Source organism: Lissotriton vulgaris, chromosome 1_1, assembly GCF_964263255.1.
Source record: "Lissotriton vulgaris chromosome 1_1, aLisVul1.2, whole genome shotgun sequence".
In the NCBI taxonomy this organism is placed as follows: Eukaryota; Metazoa; Chordata; class Amphibia; order Caudata; family Salamandridae; genus Lissotriton; species Lissotriton vulgaris.
In genome coordinates, this window is record NC_141685.1 from 626,421,230 (window position 1) to 626,445,321 (window position 24,092).

The 24,092-nt window shown below is 43.6% G+C and overlaps 1 protein-coding gene across 1 annotated transcript in view; it reads right to left on the bottom strand.

The window, feature by feature from the left end:
- The window catches only part of LOC147747587 (vitellogenin-1-like), a 1,134,322-nt gene that overhangs the window by 636,867 nt on the left and 473,363 nt on the right, over positions 1-24,092 (bottom strand). Inside the window, exons 16-19 of the mRNA XM_086925703.1 lie at positions 18,519-18,638; positions 15,898-16,087; positions 14,916-15,009; positions 14,597-14,782 (exon numbers count right to left, since the gene is read on the bottom strand). Of these exons, the coding sequence (XP_086781829.1) occupies positions 14,597-14,782; positions 14,916-15,009; positions 15,898-16,087; positions 18,519-18,638 (590 nt within the window). The remainder of the gene's footprint in view (positions 1-14,596; positions 14,783-14,915; positions 15,010-15,897; positions 16,088-18,518; positions 18,639-24,092) is intronic.

Consider the following 24,092-nt stretch of genomic DNA (forward strand, 5'->3'; position numbering starts at 1 on the left):
TATTCATCGAATTCTGCGGAGGCAAGGGACGTACATTCTGTCCGCGACCTCTACCTCTAGGCGCTTGTTGAGCACCTCTACCTCTTACACCAGAAGCACCATTCGTTCGTTGTAGCAAGACCGGACAACTATTCTTGTAGTGACCCTCTTCTTTGCAATACGCACACTGATTAGGCCCATACGGGAAACGCTGTTGAGAAGACTCGTTCCTTGGCGAGTTTCTCGAATACTGCTGAGGTTGCTGATAATCACGCTGACTATTAACGCGGGGTGGATAAGCTTGTTGTAGAAGAACTTTAGTCTTCAATTCCTTAGTCTTCTTATCCGCTTTCTCTAACTCATCCTTACGTCTATTTTCATAATACTGAGCCGTAGCTAAAATCTGTGCTGACGTGGAAACAGGCCAAGCACTCTCAGAATCCTTCAACTTAGTGCACAACTCGGGAAGAAGATTATGTACAAACTTGTCAACGAATAATCTCTGGCCACCCTCGGTAGCCATATCCTGACCACTATGATCAACCAAAGTTTCTTCGAAACGCGCGAAAAAATCAGACACAGTCTCATCTTTCTTCTGCTTACATGCAGACAACTTGTCCCAATTAACACACACTTCAGGCATCAAAGTCTCCATAAAATTAATTATCCTACCAGGAAGTTCTGTGATAAGATCTTCAGGCTTAGCACCTCCAACTTGTCTGTCATTCGCAGCGATAAGATTAACCCACGTAGCACCCAATTCATTATCATGATCCGTATGTCGAATGACATTCCAGATGGGCTGTGGAACAACATTCCCAAACAACATGTCTATGTCCGTCAAATTCATGACGCACGGACCCACAGTTTGAGTGAGCTCTTTATAATATCCCGCAGGATTTTTCCGTGGATCAGGTAAAGTCTGCTTAAGTGCTAGGACTTCAGCGCGCTTCCAAGGAAAATGCACCCACACTCGCTGGAAATGCACAGCAACAGCTCCATCTTGAGGTCTCCAAACCGGAGGAACCTCTTGCATCCGATACTGACGCGCTTGTCTCCTAACTGACTAATCAGGCTCGAACAGTCGTTCAGAAAGAGCAGTATTTCGAAATGACAATAACGTCGACACCGCTCTCTCGATGTCGGGGAGACTCACAATCGTCCCTTTCGCAAATTCGGAACGCACTCGACACAATTCTTCAGGAGCTCTACCCACTTCGTCCATCCATTGTTCATGGAGGAACACACACATCTCAAAAACATACCGTTGCTTTGGTGCTTTCCATTGCTGAAAAACATCCATAATACCCCCAAGATCGTACTGGTATGTATTCTTAACCCATCTACGTGCCATGTGGTCCAAAACCACACGTTCATCCACATCAGGCAATTGACTACGTGATTGCCTACACTCGCTCACAGGAGACATACCTAATTGTCCCAACCAAGGAGTCAGAAAACCAGAAAAGGCAGCGGTCATTCGCTGTCTAGGAGAAGGAGAAGTCAAAAGAATAAGGGAAGATGGAACAATAGTAGAAGAATCCAAAGTCAGAGCTGAAGAAGCATTAGGGACAGACATGGAAGTAGCAGTCATAGGAGAAGGAAAAGTTGGCGGCCCCTGAGGAGGCTGCGCCAAAGGATCAGTAGCCAACGGAAGAGGGAGCTGGCTGTGGAGGAACTACAAGAGGCACAATAACCGGATGTTGTACAGCTACCACTGGTGGCGGTGGTGCCGTAGCATTCTGTGTATAGGGTGGTGGCGAACTTAACAGATGCGACATTAAAGGATCTTTCTCAAGATCTTTTTCGTCTTTCTGCTCTTTAGGTGGCAAGACTGGGTAGAATCTATCTACCACTAACTTCCTCACTCTAAGCATCTGTTCACTTTCCTGCTCTTCCTCATTGTCTCTATACGCAATAGCAGCTTGTACCATTGACATACCTCGTTCTCGCTTATTCTTCTTTCTAATTTCATTTCTTTCTGTTTGGCTTCTTTGCGCCATATGCGGAAAGAGTTAAACATCGCCGGCCGGGATTTCTTCTTGAACAATTTCACTTCAAGATTGTCTAGAATCTCAGTTTTAAAACTACCTTAATGGGGCCACTGTAGGACACCGTCATTCTTCGTATATTTTACCCAGATCTCATTATAACTAATAGGGCCCACACCATGCTTCACATATAAGTCATATGTAGGAGTTCCGATCGGAGGAACCGGACACGAATCCTCTAACCGGGAATCCTTAGATGAACCACAACCAAACAATTTTCTAAGGCTGCTAAAACCAGGCATCTTGCACACTAGTCTAGCTTAAAACAATAAGGGAAATCTCAAAACGATAGTTTCGTGAATACACAAATCCCTTGGCTTTGGGGCCTGCAGGTACCAAATCAAAGCGATCCACTAAAGGGATATCAAAACAAACTAAGGACTAGGAGACGCTCTGCTTATACTTAACTGAAATGTCGATGGTTTCACCAGAAGACCCGTCAATCGTCTCGCTCTACAAACGTCTAAGGCTCCAAAACAGGGCGACAGTCAGGGCAGCAGTCCTTCGTAGCCGTTGGAAAGCGGGAAACCTCGCAGCAAAGACTTTCGGACCACGACGACATACAGGGGTCGATGAAGTGGCTGGCCTTCCTCCAGAATTTTCACACGAAGCTTCTCACGAACCTCTGGCTTGGACCGGTACCGCTGAAGTCGCCCCATGTTGGGCACCAACTGAAGGACCGGGTTTTAGAACCCAGCGGCATCAGGGAGAACGCCTGATACCTTCGAGTTCCCCTGTCTTGGCAAACAGAGACACGGGATACTTCTTGATGACGTCAAAGACCAAAGTTTATTGTTTGTAACCAGGAACAGAGATCTACGAAGCACACACGAGTGGTTCGCCAGAGACTGCACAAATTCAACAAGCGGAGCATGGTCTTTTATGCCAAAAATCAAGCCTCAGGCAACTTTTCAAATTAGCATTAGGTGCATACAAACTGACCAATGACAGTGTAACATTTTGAAAGTAGCGTATGGCGATAATCTCAGACAATCCCATCTTCCGTTGTCCAGCCCACCAGAAATGACCAAGCAAATTCCAAGTTTCCTGTTCGATCAGGCCAGACAAACCCATCATAAAACCTTCAACCCAAATCAATGATTATGTCGTAAAGGAAAGGCAGAAGCAGATTGGAAGTGAGATAGAAAGGTGGGAGCAGTGTACCATAAACCCGGGCACGTCCTGCTCTTTGATCTTTATCAGACCAGCTGCTGAACAAAGAACTGGCTTAACGAGGTCGGCCTCGGGCAAGGAGTCAGTTCGGCCAGGTCACTGAAAAGTCAGCTAAGGCATACGTGTCTCAAGGACTCGTTCGGCCACAGTTATCGGGCCTATGTGAGGGCGACCATACAAAATGGCTGCCGTACACAAAATGGAACCCGGAGGTTCAAACTAAATCCTCGAATACGGAGTGATCTCTTATATCGATTAATACGAAAACACTCAGACATGCTACACTCGCCATTTGCAGTCTGCTGACACCAAAATTGTCCATTTCCGACAACTTTTGTTGAACGGGTTCGGAACCATCGAACCTCATTCGCAAACCACGGAACTACACAGAGAGTATTCTATTACACCACATTGTATATTTGAGACAAAGTTCAGGTACAAATCTTATATCAGGAGTATGGGAAGAATAGGAAAGAGAGTTACACAGGCAGGTGTTGTTCAAGTCATGTGCAAGGTTGCACTATTTTCAGAGGAAATTAGTTTTTGTGCAAAAATGGACACGAGGACACATTAAAAAATAGTGCAAAAAACAAAAGTTGGCACTTTACGTAAAAACTCATAAATGTTCAATTTTTGACCATTTCACTTAATTTCTGTAAAGGATATTACACAAATTTGGCTCATGCCTAAATTGCTTTCCCCTGCCCATTTTCCATAATAACAAAGATTTTAGGTGTGCAGAGATTTCAAAACATGCAATAAAAATGTCCCTCCAGCAGTTCAAATGAGATAACTGTACTTTAGCTATCTTATTCATATTTTTATAGGTATCGCACAAGGGGACATTGGTCTTTGATAATGCGGAGTTTAGAACATTAAGATCCAAATTTGTTATTAAGAATTGGTATTGATTGTTGGCAAGCTGCAGGTAAATCTACGGAATGTATCACAAATTGAAGCAATTAAAAAAGATATACCGTTACGTTTTGCATAGATAACATAAATAGCATCTCGTGAAGCTGTAAAGTTTATCTCCTTCCTCTGTGAGCAAAATATTTGCTAGATATTTTTATCCCCACATTTTTTTTACTTGTTTATTCCCCACAAAAATATATTCTGAAAGTCTTTCACCCACTTTGTTCTTTTTAAATTTGACGCATTTAGAATAATAATCAACTTTATTCGGGTGGAATTTCGCTGATAAAAGTAGCATAAAAGCAATATTTAAGATATGACATAAAAAACAGTTAATACAACATAACATGACCCTTAAAAACAGCAGCATAAAACGAGAAAGAGTTGGCAGCATAATTATAAGGGCATAGTGCTGCGGGCCCTCACAGCAAATGAAAAAAAATAGAACCAACATGCAGGGTGGCTTCTTCATCTAATAATTGTAATAGAAAATGTAAAATGTGCCTTGCAGTGCCAGATAATATTTATTTTTAAAAAGGGGATTGAGAAAAGTCTTGTCTACCTTCCATAGTACTTGCAAAAAACAAAAGTGCTTCATCGATTGACCTGATTTCCCATCACACGGACATGGGGTACCATGCAGATTACTCATAAGACCAAGAAGGGAGCACAGCAAATACTTAAGATTGTCTGCTCTTGGGTGAAACGATAATGAAAAGTAGGGCAGTTCAGTGTAACCAAGGACTGGTCTGCCCCAAACTACATCTTCCCTGCCATGCTCCCTACGCGCCATGCTCTCTCACAATTACAAAGTGACAATATTGCAGGTATCTGGCTCCCCAAAGGCACTCTGCAAATCAATGTTACCTATTTCAGATTTGACATACATCAACCAGGGAATTCGATGGCCGTTGTCACAAGAGAGGCAGTCCGATATAATATCTCTAGATAAAGCCACCTCCACATTACAAAAGAATGCCAGCCATTATAGTGTTGGCTGGGCTCTAATACGATCACTTGATCACTTAGATAATGCAAACCCAGCTCCTCAAGGCAAACAAAATGAGAGGTTGGGATTGGAACTGAAAGGAGGTTCCTGAAGGACCTTTTTTATTCACGCTGTAAGGCCTTGCAGTTTACAATGCCCCATAGGTCAGCTCCATATGTTGCAATAGAAGTAAAATGTAAATCCAGTACTTGTATAGCGCACAAATCACCCCCAAAGAGGTATCTCGGCACTGGGGGCCATTGGAATGATTAAGCAAGCTATTACCCAGACTCGCATGGTGCTGTTCGGGTTCCCTATGTGGCGGTTTGCGTCTTCACGATAATGACGAACGGCCACTAGACTGGTGGGCCGTCCTGGCGAATACGGTTGGGGGTTATATATGCTCCCTCTTTCTTTGAAGACGGACTACAGCCTCTCAGGACTGTCACCTATTCTACTTTTTTATTGAGGGTTTATTACTGCCCTCGGAGGACCCCAGGCTGAACCAAGCACTACCGCCTTTTTGATTGTCTTCAATTGAACTCGAACCACAGTACCTCTTTAGTTCATATGTGAACGCAAGAGAAGGAGACCAGAAATACGTTTTTTATATTTGATCTGGGACCTCATGTATTGAACCTCAAGTGATCACCGAGCCCTGACGAAGTTACATTGGAACGAAACTTGTTGGATGAGGCTTTTTAAAGATTGAAATAATAAATAATTAACTGATTGGAGACATTGGAAGTTCTTTGAAATTCATTTTTTGGTGCACTGTCCTTCTCTCGAAAATAGTGCTGGGCAGACCCCAGCTGCTAGAGCCAGGGAACGAACCGTGATCCCTAGAGTCCAGAGTCAGTCACCCTGGCCTCGGTGCCACACCTCTTCCCTAGTGCATTGTGATTTTTGTATCACTACAATAAAGAGCCAAGAGGTTGTGGAAGAATAAAAAGGGAGCCAATTGCCCTTGATAGCTGTGTTCTGCTTTGTACAATGATACGAGTCCATGAACCCATGGCTGAAATGGTTACTCCCTAATAATGAAAAACGCTTGTCCTAGTCAAATGGTTGGCACCAACCGACAGATTTGAGAGATGACTGCACCTTGGGCCACATACTATGATGTGTAATTTAGAAAAATTGGTAATCAGGTACCCAGCAGCCATAAACACCACAAAAGCAAGCACTAGTAGACGCATTGCTTTTGGAGTGTGAGCCATAACTACTGTGGCATACACATATAATAGTGTGTTTAATAATCTGCCCTTAATTTTTGGTACATCATGAGTGAGTTGAGTTAAAAAAGGAGGGAGCTCATTGATGTATAAAATAAACAAAAGAAGGGTCAACTCACACCCTTGTCTCACACCGCTGTAAATCTCTATATAATTAGATACCTTGCCCGTGTTGCTAATTCTGACCCTGGCTTTCATATATATGCGCAAATATCCAAGAAAATGGACAAGTGCTGAATTCAGCCCTCGTGATAAATGCATTTGCCATTGCTTGGGGCGACTAACACAGTCAAATGCTACCATCAGGCCCATTAGAGCCAAGTAAAGAGGGTTGTGCTTGGCAACAATGTATTTAACAAGCATCAAGTTCAGATTCGAACATTGCTCATTTTGTTTCTAAACCCATATTGACATGGATATAGGACACACTCTTTGATTCTATTATAAAGTACCCACCTCAGTATATTGACTGCAGTGTCAATCAGAGAAAGGGGCCTGTAACAATTGTATTAAGGTTGCAAGAGTTTAAAAAAGGACAACGTTTCCCCACACTAAATATGCAAATAAATGACATCTGCTTGTATACAGTTCATATGAGTTTGTAGTAAATCTTTGAAATGTGTTTTATTTGAGAACATACAGGACAGACGAATTCTTCCAGGGGGTTACAATGTATTGTTTTTTTTATTAGGTTTTCTTTTGCTAGCACTTGAAAGAAAGAACTCAAAACCCCATGGTTCCAGCAGCCTCCATCACAAAAACAACTGCTATCATAGTTCACACATCAAAACAATGAAGTTTGCTTTAGGGAAAAAACCTAACTGCCAGCAAATAGCTGAGATCTTATTCAGTCTTTTATTTTTCAAAGATAGCAAAAAAATGCACACAAGCATACACACAAAACTGAAACTTTTATTAAAAATGTATTGTTGTGAATAGTGCATCTGTTCATTGATAGCCCCTATATGCACGGAAATGATTAAATTATGCACAAATAGGAAGAGCAGTCGTGGCTTGTTTGGTAAGAGACACCTGGATTGAGCAGTATGGTGTGTAATTATTATTTAAAATAATATAGATTTTCAGGTCATCCTTTCACGTTACACCAACATAGATGTACTATGCCATATCTTTTACTTGAAATTCATAAAATAATACTCATGACCTCAGAACGTTGAACTATTGCAATGGCTACTACTAGGTTCCTCCCAATAGACCTTTGAATCGCCTGGAAGAACAACCAAAGTTGCCCTTGATCCTGTTTAAATTTCAGAGAAACCTGTTGAACTCCTGTTAGAAATGGGGGTCTCTAGTTGGCAAGGGTTTGAACCTTTGTCCAAGTAGTGACCCTTCCTTCTAGGTAAGATAAGAGAGTTACTCTCCTAAAATAACCCTTGCTCACCCCTTTCGTAGCATGGCACAAGCAGTCAGGCTTATCCTAGCAGCAGTTTGTAAAGCATTTGCATATAACCAACAGTAACACAGTGAAATCACTACAAAAGGACACCACACCAGTTTAGACAAATACCCAATATTTTTATATACTTAAGACAAGACCAAAAACGATACAAAATCCACAATACTGTACTTAGAAATCTTCAGTCATCAAAATAGACTTGAAATATAGTTCCTTGAAGTCGATAGCTCCATCTGGAGCCACCACAGGTCGTGAACAAAAAATCCAAACAGTTGTGGCTGACTGCGGCGTCATGGGCCAGCAACGGTGTCGGGAAGACCCGCAAAACAGTACCTTTAGATGCAGGATGTCGGCGACCTCTCAATGAGCCCTGAAAGGCCGGCATCTGCAGGCTTCAGTTCCGGAGGTTGGTTCTGGAGTTGTTGGGCCCTTGAATTCCCACGCGTTGCAGATTGAACTCCTCGTGGTTGAAGTCAGGAGCGCTGGCGTCAGCGGGCATCATGGCTGCGGTGCAAAGTGCAGCGGTGTGGCGTGCACTGCCCTCAGGTTGTGGTGCAGGCAGCAGCTCAATGACAGTCATCCAGTGGCATTGGTGAGACCAGGGCTGCGGAGCAAAGTGATGCAGTGCTAACTGCGGTGCTGGCAGGTCATGGTGCAAGCAGCGGTGTCAACCCTTTTTGAAGCGCTGTTGTTGTCTGAAGAACTGAAGTCAATGGCATTGATAGGCCAAGGCTGGAGTGCGGGATGAGGATGGTGACTTGTGTAACTTACAAGTGGTGCCCTCGAGCCACGGTGCAAGTGATAGCATCGATGTTGGCGTGGAGCAGTGTTGTCGGGGATACAAAGGTGACGGTGTGAGGAGGTGTGGAGTGCGGTGCCCACAGGTCATGGTGCAAGCAGCAGCTCGGTGGCGTCGTCAGGTGGTGTCGTCGGTGAGACCAGGGTTGTGGTGCGGTATTGCAGCGGTGCCCTCTGTGGTGACTTCAGGAAACAGAGTCAGCAGTGTCATCGTAGATGGCGTTGGGTTGCTTTTCCTTCTGTTGCAGCACAAAACACACAGGCCCCAGTGCTGAGGGCAGAAGAACTTGAAGTCGTTGCTGTTCCTGAGACTTATGGAACAGGGGGCAAGCTCTACCTTACAGCCCTTGGAGAAACTCACAAAAAGGAAGTTGCAGAAAGTTCAGTCCAGTCCTTTCACTGCCTAAGACAGAAGCAGCCACTGCAGGCCAACACAGCAAAGCACACAGCAAAGTGGTAGTCCCTCCTTACAGCTACTCCAGCTCTTCTTTTTGGTTCCAAAAGAGTTCTAAAGTTTAGGGGTTTGGGCCCTGCTTTTTATTGCCCAAACTCCTTTGTACTCTGAGGACAGCGGTGGCAGATCTGAGTTACCTTTCCAGGGCTACTCATGTGGATGGCACAATCAGTGCTGCAGGCCCACTTAGTAACATTTGACTTACAGGCCCTGGCCAGTGCACTTTAATAGGGACTAACTAGTAATTCAAATATGCCAATCATGGAAACACCAATCCATAATACCAATTTACAATAGGAGCATTTGAACTCTAGCAATGAACAACAGTGAGAAAGTGCGCCGAGACAGTAAACCATCAAAAACAGAGTTAAAATCAGGAGGTCAGAAAGCAAAAAGACAGGGTAAACACGGCCAAAGATACCAAGTCTAACACCTCCCCTATAGTGCTTAATTTGAACCGTTGGTAGTAGTGGCTTAAGGTGATGTGCGCTAGGATCTTCGTGATTCTGGGAGGACTCAACAGAGGAATTACATAACTGGCTGGGAGATGTTAAGGACTGATTATTAACAGTTATGATGTAATGAGAAGGCATTGTGTGTGTTATGCACTGGAGAATAAAGACATCTGTTACAGAGCTCTGTGTGTGTTGGAATGACTCTTGACCCAGACAAAGTACAAGCACTGTAAGCTACTGGCCCCTCACAAGATGTTACCATCCTGCGATCCTTCTTAGGCATGCCCATTTATTACAGCAAGGTACATTTGTGACTGAGCTACTGTTAGTGCCTCATTGGGAGACTTAACAAAGTGACATGTCCCTTTCCAATGGTCTTCTGTATGTGATCAAAGTTTCAAACGGATAAAACATGCGATTGAGAATGCAATCCAGATGGCCTATTTTGACCCCAAATTTCATACTGAGATCACAGTAGATGCGAGTCGGGTGGGGCTGGGAACAATCTTTGCTCAATATAATGGTCATCCAAATGCTCAGAGACACATTGTGGCTTACGCCAGTCGAAGCCTGTCTGACACAGAGCGTGCCTATTCTCAGTCAGAGAGGGGGAGTCTGGCTGTAGTGTGGGACAATGAGCATTTTCATGTGTTTCTTTATGGAAATATTTCACTATCATTATAGATCATCAAGCACTGCTCACCACTTTCGGAAACTCAAAAGGCAAGATGTCCCCTTGCATTGAGAGGTGGGGGTTGCGACTGCAAGAGTACAGGTATGCAATTGTTCACAAGCCAGGTAAAGGTCAAAACATTGCAAACTACTTTTCATGAGTACCTTCACATCATCACAGTGAACATCCATAGCAGCTGAAGAGTACATCACTTTCATTGTGAGGACCAGCACATTAGCAGCCCTATTCCTTACACAGATTATTGCTGCTAGTAATGCAGATAAAACATGCCTGTCCTAAAAGACATAATTTCAACTGAATTGTGGAAGCAGAATGTGCGACCTTTTGCTGACAATGTTAAATTTAAAACATTCTAAAATGTACAGGGTGAACTGTCTGTTACCAGGGAAGGTAATGTGTTGAGAAGCTCAAGAATCATCATACCTGAGAGCCTAAGACAGCAAGTCATTGAACTACTTCATTAAGGACATTTGGCATTATCACCACTAAAAGAGCCCTAAGTGACCGAGTGTAGTTCCCTCGCTTAGATGAGCGAGTTGAGAAGAGTGCCATCTGTGCTACTGCCTTTCCCTCAAGGTGACACAGTATCTATTAACCATGTCTGACCTTCCTGCGCATGCATGGGTGAGAATCGCAGTTCATTCCTTTGGGCCCTTATCAAATGGACATCATCTCATGGTTGTTATTGACGAGTATTCACACTTATCTTTAGTAGAGAAATGATCATCAACAACTCATGACAAGGTCATTGAGTGGCTGGAAAACATCTTTTCAGAGCGAGGTATCCCCACCATTCTCAAATCTGACAATGGTCTGCTGTTCATAGCAAAGAATTCAAGTAGTTTCTAGTCAGACTCAATGTCATGCATCACCCCTGTGGCCCCCAGCTAATAGTGCTGTGGAACGATTCATGGGTACCTTCAAAAGAGTAATTTAACGAGCACCGATGGAGGAGATCAATTTAATCCAGACTCTATGTCAAGCCCTTCTTGCTTGCTCTCCAAATCATCACTACACAACTGATGAGAGTGCTGCTGCCTTGCTATTTGAAAGAGCCATAAGAACCAAACCTACCACAGTTGACAGCAGAGTAAACTCAGAATGCTGATACTATTCATGTCATGGACACTGCTCAAAATGAAGACTTATGCTGATAGGCATTGGGGAGCTCAGGAAACAGTCTTTGATGAAGGTGACTGGGTCCTGGTCAAGTGGAAACGAAAGCAGGAAACAGAGTCACCTTTTGCTGTCAATCCTCTGGAGGTTGTGACAAACAAAGGACACATCGTAATAGTACATCATCCCAGAAAATCCATCACAAGTGCCTCGTCAGACCTTAAACACCTACCTTGATGTTTGCCAACTCCTACAATCATGAATGAGGTGACCCTGCCTGACAATCCAGATTGAGCATTAGAACCTGTGTCATTGAAGCACAGAGTGCATCTCATCTACCTCTTACCCCTCAATCTGGTCGACAAGCGTGAGTGCCTTGATGACTTGAAGAAATATAATGTTACTGTTGCTTACACCTTCTTATTTAACAAAGGGAGTGTTGTACTGTCCTGAGACTTTGTGTGCTAGGACCTTTGCGGCTCTGTGAGGACTCAACAGAAGACTTACGTAACTGGCTGGGAGGTGTTAAGGTGCGGTCACTAACCATCGTGATGTAATGGAAAGACAGTGTGTGTGTTGTACACTTAGTAAAAAATATGTATATTTTTAGAGCTCCATATGTGATGTGCTCATTTACATGTTGCCAGGCTGCGGAGGATGATACAGAGATTTACAGTGGGGATCACCAGCACTTATTTTTGAGAACCAGCACTTATTTTCTAAATCCGATATTTCTGAGAGCAAGAGAGGGAAAATGTCAAGGGAAAAAGAAGGAGGAAGAAAAGCCAGAAGAAATGTCTCAAAAGAAGAAAGCAGGAAGAGTGAGACAAAGGGGCAGGAAATGTTGGTGAGTCGATTAGAGAGGCACATCATGGATTGAAGTCACTCACATTTTATTGTGCCGGCCGTAACTTCTGAGCTAAGCTTTGAGCACCAGAATTTATTATTTTACAAGGTAAGCACTGCCCCTTCAAACATCAGTGAGACTGACTCACTATAGGTCCCATGAGAGAATCTAACCACAAGATACGAATCCAGTCAAAACATCTCCTTACCATTCAAAATGTGCCTTTTTCTGTAACTAGCTAACTACTCTGCTTGCAAACTGAACAGTGCCTTGAGCTCTCCATGGTAACATGTGCCCCCTAGTGATTCAGGTACCGATTCATTGTTACATGAAAAAAGCCATTGAGTGAATGTTGCCACAATGCAGCTCAAAAACCTAGCTGACAACATCAAACAAAGCCTCAATCTAGAACACTTATTGTTGGTGATTGTTAGAGAAGCAGGACTGAGTAAAGAGAATTGTTTGCTTTCTACACTTTATGGATCCTTTAAGGGTGCTGCAAGCAGCTGCCTTATGGCACAACCACAAATATCCACAAGAAGGCTCCCGATTGTAATAAATATCTTTAAAACTGGCCTTGGCGCTAAACATAGTCAGATTTACAAAGAATTTGCATAAGAATTCCAATACTTTTTTAATACAGACCAGACGAAAAGTCTACTGGTGGTGTTTACAAACCAATGCAAATCGCGATTACATTGGATTGCTAACACAAAATATGTGTTGCCTTGCGTTAATGTGCATCATACCTTGTTCTATTGGTGCTGCATGGGCATTCCCAAGCAACCACCCATGGGTTATATTGCAAATCGCAATTTACAAAGAAATGTAGACAGGGATTGGGGTCAAAGTTCTCTGCATTCCTGAGGCAGGCATACAAGCAGAAATGTTTTAATTTCGCCTCAGTTTTTCTCATTTTCTACAGCATGCATACAATGAGAGAAACGCAGTAAAGCATAGCTTTTGAGCAGGGAGGGACCCCCTGCTGCACGCACACTATTTGGACCACAATGCAGACATCCTTGCACTATCCTGCAAGGGGGCCAGTGTTAGGCATGGCTGCAAAAGATGTACCAGTGTGTGAATAGAGCAAATGGTGTCACTTCTTAGTAGATATGTTGCAGATCTGATCTCTCCCTTTCATGCAACGCAGCACAGCAACTTTACTTGCTGGAATGCCTTGCATGAATACAGCAAATCTACTCCGTTTTACCATGCAATGGAGCCGTTCAGTTCCTTTTTGCTCCTGGTGCCTCATTACTGCAACTTGCTTGTCCTTGATTTCAAATCATCATCCTGAACAGATGTCTACTAAAAGACTTCTAAAAATCTGTTTTCCATTACTGGAGGCGCTCACACCCCATTGTAGTACTATATGCCCACATGCATCAAGCATTTTTGGAGTCGCAAACGGTGCGATTCCTTAAAATCGGCCGTTTGCGATTCCAAAAATGCTTTTTGAGATGCATCATTTGTTTTTGTTGAAAATCGCTAATTTTGCGATTTTCTAAAATGCGATTGCATTTAAGGAATCGCAATTTTGCAATTCCTTAAATGCAATGCATCATTCTTAAAAAAATTGTGAATTTCAAGATTGCAAGTGCAAATTACCATGAGGTTGAACCTCGTGGTAATTTGCGAAAAATGTTTAAAATGCTCAAATTTGCATTTTAAACACTGTCATGTTAGGACATGTGTGTGTTAAAAATACATTTTAAAAAACATTTCAGGGGTGCAGGGGGGGGGGTCCTTTGGACCCCCCCTACACCCATGGAATGCATCAACATGTTGCGAATTCCAATTTGCGAATTCGCAATTACCATTGATTCCTATGGGCCTTCTGGCCCATAGGAATCAATGGGAATTGCGAAATCGCAAATTAGAATTCGCATAATATTTGCGATTCGGTAAAAATTGAGATTTTTACCGAATCGCAAATATTATGCACTTTCAATAATGCATTCCGTTTTGCGATTCCTTATTTGCGATTCGGTAAAAATCGCAAATTTGGAATCACAAAACGGGAGTTTGATGCATGTGGGCATACGTGCCTAATGTGAGCCAGTAGTTGCCGGCGGGCCCACTGGCACTCATTTTAGGGTCCAGACCTTTTTTTTCTTTCAGATTTTGACCCAGAGCAAGAGAGAAAAATACAGAAGGAAGAGAAAGATAGAAAACAGTGATAAAGGAGAAAGTAAGGATGAAAAAGAAACTCTTAGAATGAAATAAAGGGACAGGGAGTGGATGGTGGAGTAAGAAAGAGACATGGGTGGTGGAATCTAGACTACACAGCATTGGTATGTGGCAATCCTGACATTACTCAGCACCGGCTGTGGGCTTCGAAGAAAAACTTAGGGCGCCGTCTGGTCCTTGTAAATTGCATGCTGGATAATTCCCTGGATTATCTTTTCAGATGCATACATTAAGCAACGCTTGACTGTTCCCCAGAAAAGAATGGAATAGGATTAGCCTACCTGGCTGACATGATCTCGCTTTCTTGACGGCAAGGGTCAATATCTATTTTGAAGTTCTTCTCCTTTATATCCACTGCAGCAGAAATATTTACAGGTAATATGGCACGAACCTTGGCCTGCAATTCCATGCCTGCTTGGATTAGATGTGTGTTCAGGCCAATGAACATAATCATATCTTTGGCTAAACTGGGAATTCAAAAATAAGTGTTGACGTTACTTACACCACAGTGCCACTGCTCAGATATCACAGCTCTCGGTGTAAACTCTTTTTGCATCCATATAAAGTTTTATTCGAAGCTATTATGCCTAAAATACTCACCTGAGACTCATCTTTGAATGGAGTTTAATATGGGAGTCCAATAACTGGGAGAGGCTAAAATCTGAAGATGGAGATGGCAAAATCTGGGCTCGTGCTGTTGCCAACAAGAGAGAAAAAAGAAACATTGTGTGCATACAGATATTTAATACACGTTTGTTATTTTTTCTCCTGAAATAGTAATAATGTAATAGCCTAGCATACGTGGGGATGTGTCATTTCAATAAACTACCACCATAATCGAAGCCAATTATATATTTTCCATCAACAATAAATGCCAATGAAAAGCCTAGAAAAGTATTGCCCGATTTAGAGTTTGGCATGCAGAGTACCGTATTACAGATGTGGCATGGACCCTGTCCTCCAAACGAATGGTGCTCCCAATCTATTTAGAGTTGGGCGGGCTGTCATGTTTCTAATGGCAACACTCAACTGACTCTGCTGTTGGAAACCTTTATACTGACAGCCCAATGGAGTTGGGGCTTTCGATGTAGGCACATTTGGCCATCTGCCATTTTGAGAGTGGACTGTCTGATGTACTTTTTTCTGATCCAGGTCACAAGGTAAAGTCCCCAACTTAGGGAGTTTGTTTTTGGATAACAAAAAAGTTTGATGAGCAACAGCCACTTGCCAAACTTCCCGTGCTTTCCGAGGCGGTGCTGCCATGGTAATGACCCCACCAAAGGCACAGAGATCTTTTCAAAGTCAGAAAAGATCTAAAAATATGGAGGGTTGTAGTCCAACCAGAGTGGCAGAGAAAATGGACCACCTGTCACTATCACAATGAGGCTCTCACTGCTTAAGTCTCATTACATCTTAACAATTGTCATCCAAGGATTATAAGAATGTTTACAAACCAGGTGGTCATCTGTCTCGTGGTTTGAAATTTTGTTACTAGGTTTTTTATATGGCACAATGGGGACATAATGTAAGGTTGTCCATTATGTGTCCCTACATATATATTTACAGGCACATGTAATCTTACCATTTATTGCAGCATTGGTCACTGAAGCATAATACATGCTTTTTTCTATAGGGAGCCCGATGCAGGTAGGGACAATGTAGCGAACTTCAGTAGAGAGCAGTCGTTTGGTCCAGTGCACATCAAGGCTCTCTTGTAGGCTTTTCAAGAGGTCACTGAGTTTGGGGAATTTTCTTTCTGTTTGGTAAAACACCTGCAACAAAGCATATACTTCAATAGGCAATATAGCATTCCAAGCTGACTCAAATGCAAGGCAGCACACATCAGTTGCGATATGTTAATTTTAAACGACAAAGGTGACAACAATCTATAACAAAATTGTTAATGACTGTTTGTATAATTCATCAAATCAAACGTTTGATGCTGCTAATAAAATATCCTTTAGTTTACCAGTACCTAATCCTACACGGAACATTATACGACTACTATTGGTGTTTTTTTTTCATCAATGATCGGGTAACATTTAAACACCAAGGCCCAGATTTAGCAAACTTTCACGCAATGTAAAGCAGCAAGCCTCCTTGCTGTGCTGCGGTGTGTGAAAGGGAGAGGGTAGGAATGAGCGATATTTCACTTTATATGGCACCTTTCTGTGCTCTTCTTGCTGGCGCACTTTTGTCTGCCTTGTGCAAATGCAGACACTTTTTCGTCATGGTGCAAGGTAGGCAGGCAGGATTGTTTTTGGGCACTACCCCTCTGATCAGGCTGATATCGTCCTTTGGTATCGATGTGGTTGCATACGCGGACGATACCCAACTGATCCTAGTCCTTGATCAAGACACTCAGGACTGGGAACACAATCTTAAAGGTTGCCTGATGGCTACTTTTGATTGGCTGGGGAAGAAGCATTTGAAATGTAATACGGGCAAAACGGAAATCCTGCCAATGGGTCCACAAAATGACTTCGTTCCTAAACTATGGTGTCCGGAGAACGCAGAGGTGCAGCCTCATACCACCAATGCAGCACGAAACCTGGGCATCAAGTTTGATACCGCTCTTTCGTTCAAACAACAGGCACTGGCAGTAGCAGGGACCTGTTTCAATGTCATCAATGGACTAAGAAAATTCTTCGACCTGCTTTCTCTGTCAGCTAGGAAAATGGTAACGGTTGCCCTTGCGACATCAAGACTAGATTATTGTAATAGCCTGTATGCAGGGTCTAACAAAGTGGTCACACACAAACTACAGATGGTGCAACACACAGCCGCTAGGCTGGTGTTGAAATGGCCAAAGAAATCATCACCATTGGCTGCACTAAACACCTTGCATTGGCTACCAATAATCAAACAGGTTCTCTTTAAGATACTGGTCATTACCTTTAGAGCCTCTCACTCTCAGGGGCCAAAGTACTTACAGGGGAGGTTTTCCCGATACCATCCTGTACGTACTTTGCGGTCCTCCAATGCCAACTTGTTGTCTGTCCCGGCCTTCAGACGTAGCTCTAGAGGTTGTAAATCTCTGCCAGTTATAGGGGCAAAGGCCTGGAATAAACTCCCCCCGCCTCCGTGCCTTAGTGCGGGAATCGGAGTTTCGAAAGGCTCTGAAAACCTGGATTTTCCAGCTTCCTGACACCTGTGCTAGAGTACTAGCGTGATAATCCTGGCTGAATTACCAATAGCAACCTGACCAGCATTCAGATCTTCCTGGTCAGTAGGGGCGCCTAGATGCTCCTTGGAGCGATAGTGCGCGATATAAATACCAGCTTACATTACATTACAGGAAGGCACATCTTCCTGCACAAAAACAACCCTCTGAGGCTTTTTCCTCTTTATTTGTTTGCAGCAGATGTAGAAAGAGGTAAAAACGAGGAGAAAAAAAGATATTTCTCCTCATTATGCCTCGCCTGTTAAGATGTAGCAGTCTGGTGCATTCCCAGGTCTACCACTCGTGGAAAATATGGAAATGCACCAAAATACATGGGTTTATGAGTGGGACCACCCATGCTCCATCCATGGAACACAACCCTAACTCAAAGGCAACTCAGTTGCAAGGCAGCAATTACCAAGCTCCGCAAAACCACACAAGGTGACCATGTGTTGCTTGGTAAATCTGACTTTAATATTTTGTTACCGTGTGAGCAATAAAACACCATGACAAATCTAGCCCCAACTTTCTCAGTTGCCTCTTTCTCTTTCACACACTAGGTCCATCAAGTGGTACGAATGTGAAGTTAAGTTTTGCACAGACTTGAAAATTCCTCATTTTAAATGCAGAAAATGAATAGGTGTTTTTAACTTTTTAGATTCTGGTAGTGACGAGGGAGAAGCTTGGTGTTTGAAAAGAGTTTTGGCAGGTACACATTGCCGCTTTCTTCACCAGCACCACAGTAACAAACCTCCACGTCCAATAAACATGCTACATCACAATAAAGCTACATTTCAGCTAATAAACAAAAACACAGCCACAAGTACACACCAAAAAGGCTCACATATTGAAGTACTTTTTTCATTCACAATCGAAAATAGAAGATGCTTTCAAATGTTAAATTATGCTTTTTTATTTATATATACGTTTTCATTTTCAGATTTCTTAATTATGCAAACAGTTGCGGGTCCCTGACTAGGCTTTGGGAATCCCTAGGGGTCCTGGGACCACAGGTTAAAAACCACTGATGTATGGCTTACCTCGACTGCACGCTTAATGCTGTCCTTGTCGAGCTTAGCAAAGAAGATCTCTTGTCCAAACAACTTCAGGTACGCAGATGCCAGCGGTTCATGGGTTGGCAATGCTTTCCACTCAGATAGCTGTAGGGAAATATAATGTGAAGTACTCGATTTTCACTGTTACATGACAGTAATCACACGGTGACATACACATACCGATCCGTGTGGTATAAATAATGTAGTGAGTTGCCGAGCCTTTCCAAAGCTTAGACACAGATGTTACAAGGAGTTGCACTTCTCTAATGACATCGAAGCACTGCTGTCTAGAATACACACAGGGGCATATTAGCAAGCTAAAGTATCGAATTGTGCCGAGAAAGCAGCGATACTTCCATCGCCCTATTAACAAGGGCATGCTAACGCCTGCCTCAAGCTCACTTTGCATGTCAGCGAGAAACATCGCTAATGACATGCAAAGTGGGTGTTCCCACGTCCAACCACATGTAAAATGTGGTTGGAGGTGGGAACACCCTATTACCAAGACAGGCGTTGGGAGAAGAAGATCAGCGATAAACTCGTTTATCGCAGGTCTCCCAACGCCTGCTCTGACCAGTTGTTAAGGCATTGATAACATGGGGGTGTGGATCATAACACTGAATACACCCCCCCATATTATCAAGGCACACATTAGCGCGTGAAAACAACGTTTGTTTTCATGCGCTAATGTTCCATATCGCCGACTATCGCCGGATTTAATTTCTCCCACGTGTTGCGCATTGATAATTACGCGCTAACACGGCAAAAAAATCCGGCGATAGCCGGCGATATGGAAATGTGCGATGTGCATTATATAACGCACATCTAGATAATATGCCCCACAGTCCTTTTGTGCGATGCTTCATAATGCAATGGTATGGAAAAACAATGGTTCTAGACTTTTGTTTAAACAAGTATAAATACAAAATACATTAATCTTTCAACAGTTCTGACGGTATAAACTTATCAGCTCTGGGTAATCAAAACCCCAATCACAAATAGTAATGTGAAACAACCGAAGAGATTTCAAAAACACATTTTATTTTCCATAATTTAGAACAGCAGTAAATGTCGTTCTGTGTTAAAACCATGAGTTTAAGGAGAAATGGAAAAAGTCGTTGCTCCAGGGGAACGTGCAAGGTGTGCTCGGGTGAAGGTGCTCAGGAAAAGGGAGTTGAGATAGTCCAAACAGTTGTACTGATAGCAAATTCTCAATCTTAGTTAGCCTAGCCACACTTTGTGAGTTTACCTACAATTGCTAACTTCATGTTTACAATCACTGTTTTTTAGTACAGTGGAACTGGGGGCTAGTGGTCCAGGCTTGAATTGTGTGGGGGTCGACGTTTCAACCCGATTTGTGGCATAGAGGGCTATTTGGGGCCTCAGCCTGCGGGTCTTCTACAGGACAGGGGTGGGCAACCGAAGGATGTTGTCCAATTGATACACTTAAATAAAAAAGGGGGGGTCATGAGGGTTGTGCACAATGTAAATAAAACAACATGACCACTGTTCCTCTAAACTCGGATCGTCTCATCAGCCTCTTTTATACCCCTACCTGTGAAATATACCCCATGATTAGTGCTGATTGGCCCTTTACTTCACAGATGAAGACCGGAACCAGAATTAGAGGGACGCTTTCTCCCGTCCCGTAACCCCTTGCGGGTAAGCCTCTATAATTCCAAGATGTAACTTAGAACTACTCCGGTGGTCATGTTGTTTTAATGACCTTGTGCACAACCCTTATGGCCCCTCTTTTTTTATTTAGGTGTAACATCGACGCCCAGACAATTGGAGCCTGAACCACTATGTAAACTGACAAAGTGTGGCTAGGCTAACTAAGACTGAGAATTTGCTATCAGTCCAACTGTATGAACTATCTCAACACCCTTTTCCTGTGCACCTTCACCTAAGCACACTTTGCACGTTCCCCTGGAGCAACAACTTTTTCCATTTCTCATTGAACTCATGTTTTTAACACAGCACATTTACTGCTGTTCAACATTATGAAAAAAAAGTGTTTTTGAAATCCCTTCGGTTGTTGCACATTACTATTTGTGATTGCCGTTTTGATTACCCAGAGCTGATAAGTGTATACACTCAGAACTGTTGAAAGATTATTGTATTTTGGATTCATGCTTTTTTAAACCAAGGTGTAGGACCATTGTTTTTTATATATTGATCTACCGCCCAGGTCCAAGACTTGAATTGGGTCACCCCATTTTCATAATGGCTCATAATGCCATGGAACAAATGTAAACATGTATTTTATTTCTGAAAATCAATGGCAACTAAATTATAGATTTAATACATTTGCAAGCTTTTTCAGTAAAATGGCTCTTTCATATGTAGATATGAAATCAAACTGCAGAGGCAAGAAAAACAAAAATATCATTGGTCAGTCCGCTCACTTCTCACTTTTAAGATGACTCAATTATCATCCTAGCATTGAAGGGTAAGAAGGCAATGGTCATGTCATGTTCTGTTATGTTAGAAAAGTTTTGTAGAGCGATTTTTCACCGGTTGGTTTCTTGGCGCTAATGTGGCAGAGGGATCACCAGTCCGAAGCAGATTATTCATAGGCACATCTGAATAGCCATGTTTTGAGAGATTTCCTGAAAGTGATCAGGTTTGTGCTTAGTCTAATTTCCAGTGGGATGGAGTTCCATAGTCAAGGGGCAAGGGTCGCTAACCTGCATTCCACTTGCTACTTCAACTTAAAGGTAGGTACTGTGAGGAGTTGGAGATGGGCTGAGCGAAGGTTACGCGAGGGGGTATAATGGGAAATGCAGTCAGCGATAAATTTGAGGCTGCGACCGTTTAGGGATTTGTACACCAGGCAGCCAACCTTAAAGGCACAGCGCTGGGGAATAGGTAGCCAGTGCAGTTTTCTGAGGAGAGGGGAGGCGTGTTGCCATCTGGGTTGTTGGAAAATTAGTCTTGCTGCTTGATTTTGAACCAGTTGGAGTCACCTGGTAAGGCAAGTGGGAGTCCCAGAAAGGTGGCATTGACAAAGTCGAGCCGATATAGAACCAGGGCTATCACGACTTGGACCAGAGCAGTTTGAGATGATAGCCTGCTTATTTTCCTTATTTTAGGTAGCTGCCGGAAGCAGATGGAAATCACGGTGCCTATGTGTGTTTTAAGGGACAGGTCATTGCTAATGGTGACCCTAAGGCTTTTTACTGAGGTGGTGGGAGTGGCTGGGGGCCCAGGTTGTTAGGCATGTAGTGTGGGCCCCAGTGTCGATGTGCAGCACCCACCAGTATCAATTCAGTTTTACTGTGGTTCAGTTTTAAATGATTGTGATCCGTCCATTGGCGGATGAATGTCATGGTGTCTTGGAAGTCCGAGATTGACTGGAGGGAGTTGTTGATCTTGAACAGGAGTTGGAGGTCGTCCGCGTAGTTAGAAATGGTGACGCTGCTTTCTTTGAGGGAGCTTATTAGTGGGAGGAGGTAGAGGTTGAACAGGTGGGGGGAGAGGGACGAACGCTGTGGAACTCCATATGTTGTTATTAGTTTGGGGGGGTGAACAGGCCGGTACGGATTGCCTCGGTGAGGTTGTTTAGGAAGGATTTTATCCCGCTGAGTGCTGGGCCCTGGATGCCTGCCTCCTTGACACGATCGGCCAGAATGCTATGGTCGACTGTTTCGAAGGCTGCCGAGAGATCAAGGAGCACCAGGGCCTGGGGCGTGCCTATATCCGTTTTTCACGTAGGGAGTCAAGTACTGCTAAGATCACAGTTTCCGTGGAATATGATGGTCGAAAGCCGGCATGGCTAGAGTCGAGGAAGTCTGTCTGTTCCAAGAAGATAGACAGGCATCTGTCCACATGGGCTTCCAGTAATTTTGCCATGTAAGGGAGTAAAGATATGGGACAGTAGTTTGCTTGTATCAGGGGATCTACACCTGGTTTCTTAAGAAGGGGGACTACAATGGCTTCCTTGAAGGCATTGGGTACACAGCTTTGGTCCAAGGAGTGGTTAAGGAGGGCAAGGGCTGGGTCTGGGAGAGCCATAAAGTATGTTTTCAGTACGTGAGGGGGCACTGGTCCAGAGGGGAGCCGGATCTGACCTTAGCTAATAGTTTGTTCAGAATCTCTGTATCGATGGGGGTGAAGGAATCCATTGTGTGGGGTTCCTGAAGGTGGGTGAGGCTGTATCTTGCAAGGTCTTAGGGGGAATGCTAGCTTTAAAGGTGTTTATTTTGTCAATAAAGTAGGTGTTCAGGGAGTCGCGAAGGGCCTGAGAAGGTTTGGGTTTTCTTTAGTATTCTCTCTGGGTTAGACAGCTTGTCTACAATAGTGAAGATTTCTTTGGCTTGGTTTTTGGAGTTGAGGATTCATGAGAAGTAAGTAGCTTTTGCTGTGGAGATGGCCTTTATGTATTCCTTCATGGCCCTGACATATTTATCTTTCCCTTCTAGTGAATAGTGCTGTCTCCATTTTCTCTCTGATTGGCGAAGGGAGCGTTTTTGAGACTTTAGGCCGGGGGAGAACCACCTCTTGGCCTCATGCCGGCGGGTGAGTCCGATTTGTTTGAGTGGGAGGTGGGTATTACTGGCTGCTAGGAGGCAGTTTGAGAAAGATTCCTTGTGGTGGTTGATATCGTGTTTGGGGTAGAGTGCAGTGCTACTATGTGTGTTAATAAATTCCTCGCTGTTGATGGCGTTCTATTTTATCGCTGTGCTTCCCTTTAGGGTGGCTATTTTCCAGTAGTTTGGAGATTTAGGACAAATTTTTACCAGATAGTGGTCTGACCAGACACAGGGTAGTATGGATAGAGCTGAGACCATCAGATTGGTGGTCCAGAGTTGGTAGAGAGTGTGACCTTTAGTGTGTGTGGGGGAGGAGATCCGTTGGGCGAAATTCAGGCACTTGAGTGATTCGGTCAGTTTGGTTGAGTGTGGCCCTCCTTGGGGGTCGTTAGCCCAGTAGGTGACATCCCCTATCAGCAGAATACTTGTGTAGTCGGTGGCTAGGGGTGCTATTTGTTCTCCCAGGTAGTGAGGGAACAGGGACTTGTGTTGGGGGGGGAGCTGTAGATAAGTATACAAATAAATGGGGCTGACTTTGACTCAAATTTGATCATAATGTTGTCTGTGGCCAGGAGTTTGAGTGGGGGGAGGGCAGTGGAGTTACATTTTTTGTTGATGATGGCTGCGACTCCGCCACCTCGCTTTCTCGGAGGGCGGTTAGTTTGCAGAATGTAGTATTCGCTCGGTAAGGCAGCTAGAATGTCGGGTGAGGATTCTGCGGTTAACCAAGTTTCCGTGAGCAGAAGAATATCTGGTCTATCTGAGTCGAGGAGATCAAAGATTTCCAACTGGTGTTTTACTAGTGAGAGTGTATTGAGATAGAGGATTGACAGGTTTTTATGTTCTGAGTTTGCCTGTTTTTGCTGCTAGTTGACCTTAGCGGGGGCAGCTTGACCTCTGGGAAGGAATCTCGTGTATCGCCAATGCTGTGCTGCCACAAGGGAGCGAGAGTTGTAGCTTCAGGTTTGAGTGAGGCAGAATGCAGCATTCTGAGTTCCTGTAGAATGTATTTGAGTATGTGGAC